The 1,712-nt window shown below is 45.6% G+C and overlaps 1 protein-coding gene across 1 annotated transcript in view; it reads left to right on the top strand.

Annotated features, from left to right (window-relative positions):
- Positions 1 to 1,712, top strand: part of MED12 (mediator complex subunit 12) — a 35,840-nt gene that overhangs the window by 3,092 nt on the left and 31,036 nt on the right. Inside the window, 2 exon segments of the mRNA XM_010010874.1 lie at positions 899 to 1,074; positions 1,344 to 1,454. Of these exon segments, the coding sequence (XP_010009176.1) occupies positions 899 to 1,074; positions 1,344 to 1,454 (287 nt within the window).

Consider the following 1,712-nt stretch of genomic DNA (forward strand, 5'->3'; position numbering starts at 1 on the left):
CGTGTCATGGGGATGGTCTCCTCACCCAAGGTGAGACTGGCTTGTCTGTAGTTCCCTGGGTCTTCCTAGTTTCTGTTTTTAAACATGGTTCCTAAACCTGTATGGCAGTGAGTACAGGACCCAGCCACACTCCTTTGGAGAGTAGGATTAGCTGCAGAAGTCCGTGGATTTATATTTTTTAAAAATCTTTTTATTTTTCTGTGTTATAAAAGTTACACAGGCTTCTTAACAAACCTGTCTCCAGAAGTCGAGCTATATTTATTTCTGTTTCTTTGGGTGTTTGTCCTACCCCTCTGACCCTGTAAGTGTCATTCATATTCTTGTATATTTTGCCTTGGATTTTGCTACCTGCGTTGTCCCAGAGGAGTGTAATAGTGCTGTCACTTTGTGTATTGAGTTTGTCTCTTACACAGTTAGGTTTTAAGTAAAGACAGTTACTTTATAAAATCATTGGCCATGGCTTTACACAGATATCTGAAGGAGATTGAGGACAAGTTCAGAGTTGAAGTGTTTTCAGTGTTTCTGCTGTCTGCCAGATCATTGAGGATACTGAACCAGGCTGGCCTAACACTGCTTCATGCTGGAAAGTCTCTTCTCTCCAATGCTCAAAAACTGCAACTGAGGAATACTTCTTCCCAACTTGCCTTGTACAAAGTAACCACAGCCCCTAAACATGGAAGTTTTCCCCCTTGTTTCCTATTTCTTTGGATGCCTCTTCTTCCATACCACCCCCAGGCCACAAACAAATTTAATATTGTATCACTTAGTTTTCTCTCTTTGTCTTTCTGTCCTTTTCAAATGACAGGAACACTTTGTGTTTCTTCCTGTGCACCAGCCTGGTTCTTTCCTGCTTCTGTTTACCACAACACTCATTGCTGACCTGTTTCCCCCTCTCCAGAATGGACACAGATCATCACCAAGTACCTGTCGGAGCAGCTGCAGAAAATTGCAGAGTTCTACAGACAGCTCCCAGGGCAAGGATGTGGTTCACCATCTGGGCCAATGCCCCAAGAGGTGGAACAAGCTTTGAAGCAGTGGGACTACAATGAGAAACTAGCTATGTTTATGTTCCAGGTAAGGCACTGGAGGGGGCTGCTGTGTGTAGCAGAGGAGGGCTAGGGGAGGTGGTGCAGAGTGACTTATTTTTGCAGAACATTCTCTTTTTGTGAATAGACTTATAAAGCTGGAGGTAGTTTTGAGCTCAGTAGTAGAAAAGGGGTAGTAGAGAACTGTGCAAACTTCTAGAGTGATTTCCACTGTTAAAAAGCAAGCAGCTGCTATTGTTCTGCCTTTTCCTCATGTTGCTTCAGTTTTTGTTTTGCTCTGCCTGTACCTGTGTGCAGGATGGCATGCTGGACCGGCATGAGTTCCTGACGTGGGTCCTTGAATGCTTTGAGAAGATACGGTCAGGAGAAGATGAATTTCTGAAGATGCTCCTGCCCCTGCTGCTGCGGGTGAGAAATATACACCTGGTGCTGAGTTCCGCTGTTGTCTGTCCCCTTCCTGCCACCTAAGGGATGATGAGCTGTTTTGCATGGAGAACACTAGGGAGTGTCCCTCTGAGCATCCTTCTTAGAATCATAGAATCCCAGCCTGGTTTGTGTTGGAATGGACCTTAAAGCTCCTCCAGCTCCAACCCCTGCCACGGGCAGGGACACCTTCTGCTAGAGCAGGTTGCTCCAAGCTCCTGTGTCCAACCTGGCCTTGAAACC

Source organism: Nestor notabilis, unplaced genomic scaffold, assembly GCF_000696875.1.
Source record: "Nestor notabilis isolate BGI_N333 unplaced genomic scaffold, ASM69687v1 scaffold18413, whole genome shotgun sequence".
Classification (NCBI taxonomy): domain Eukaryota; kingdom Metazoa; phylum Chordata; class Aves; order Psittaciformes; family Psittacidae; genus Nestor; species Nestor notabilis.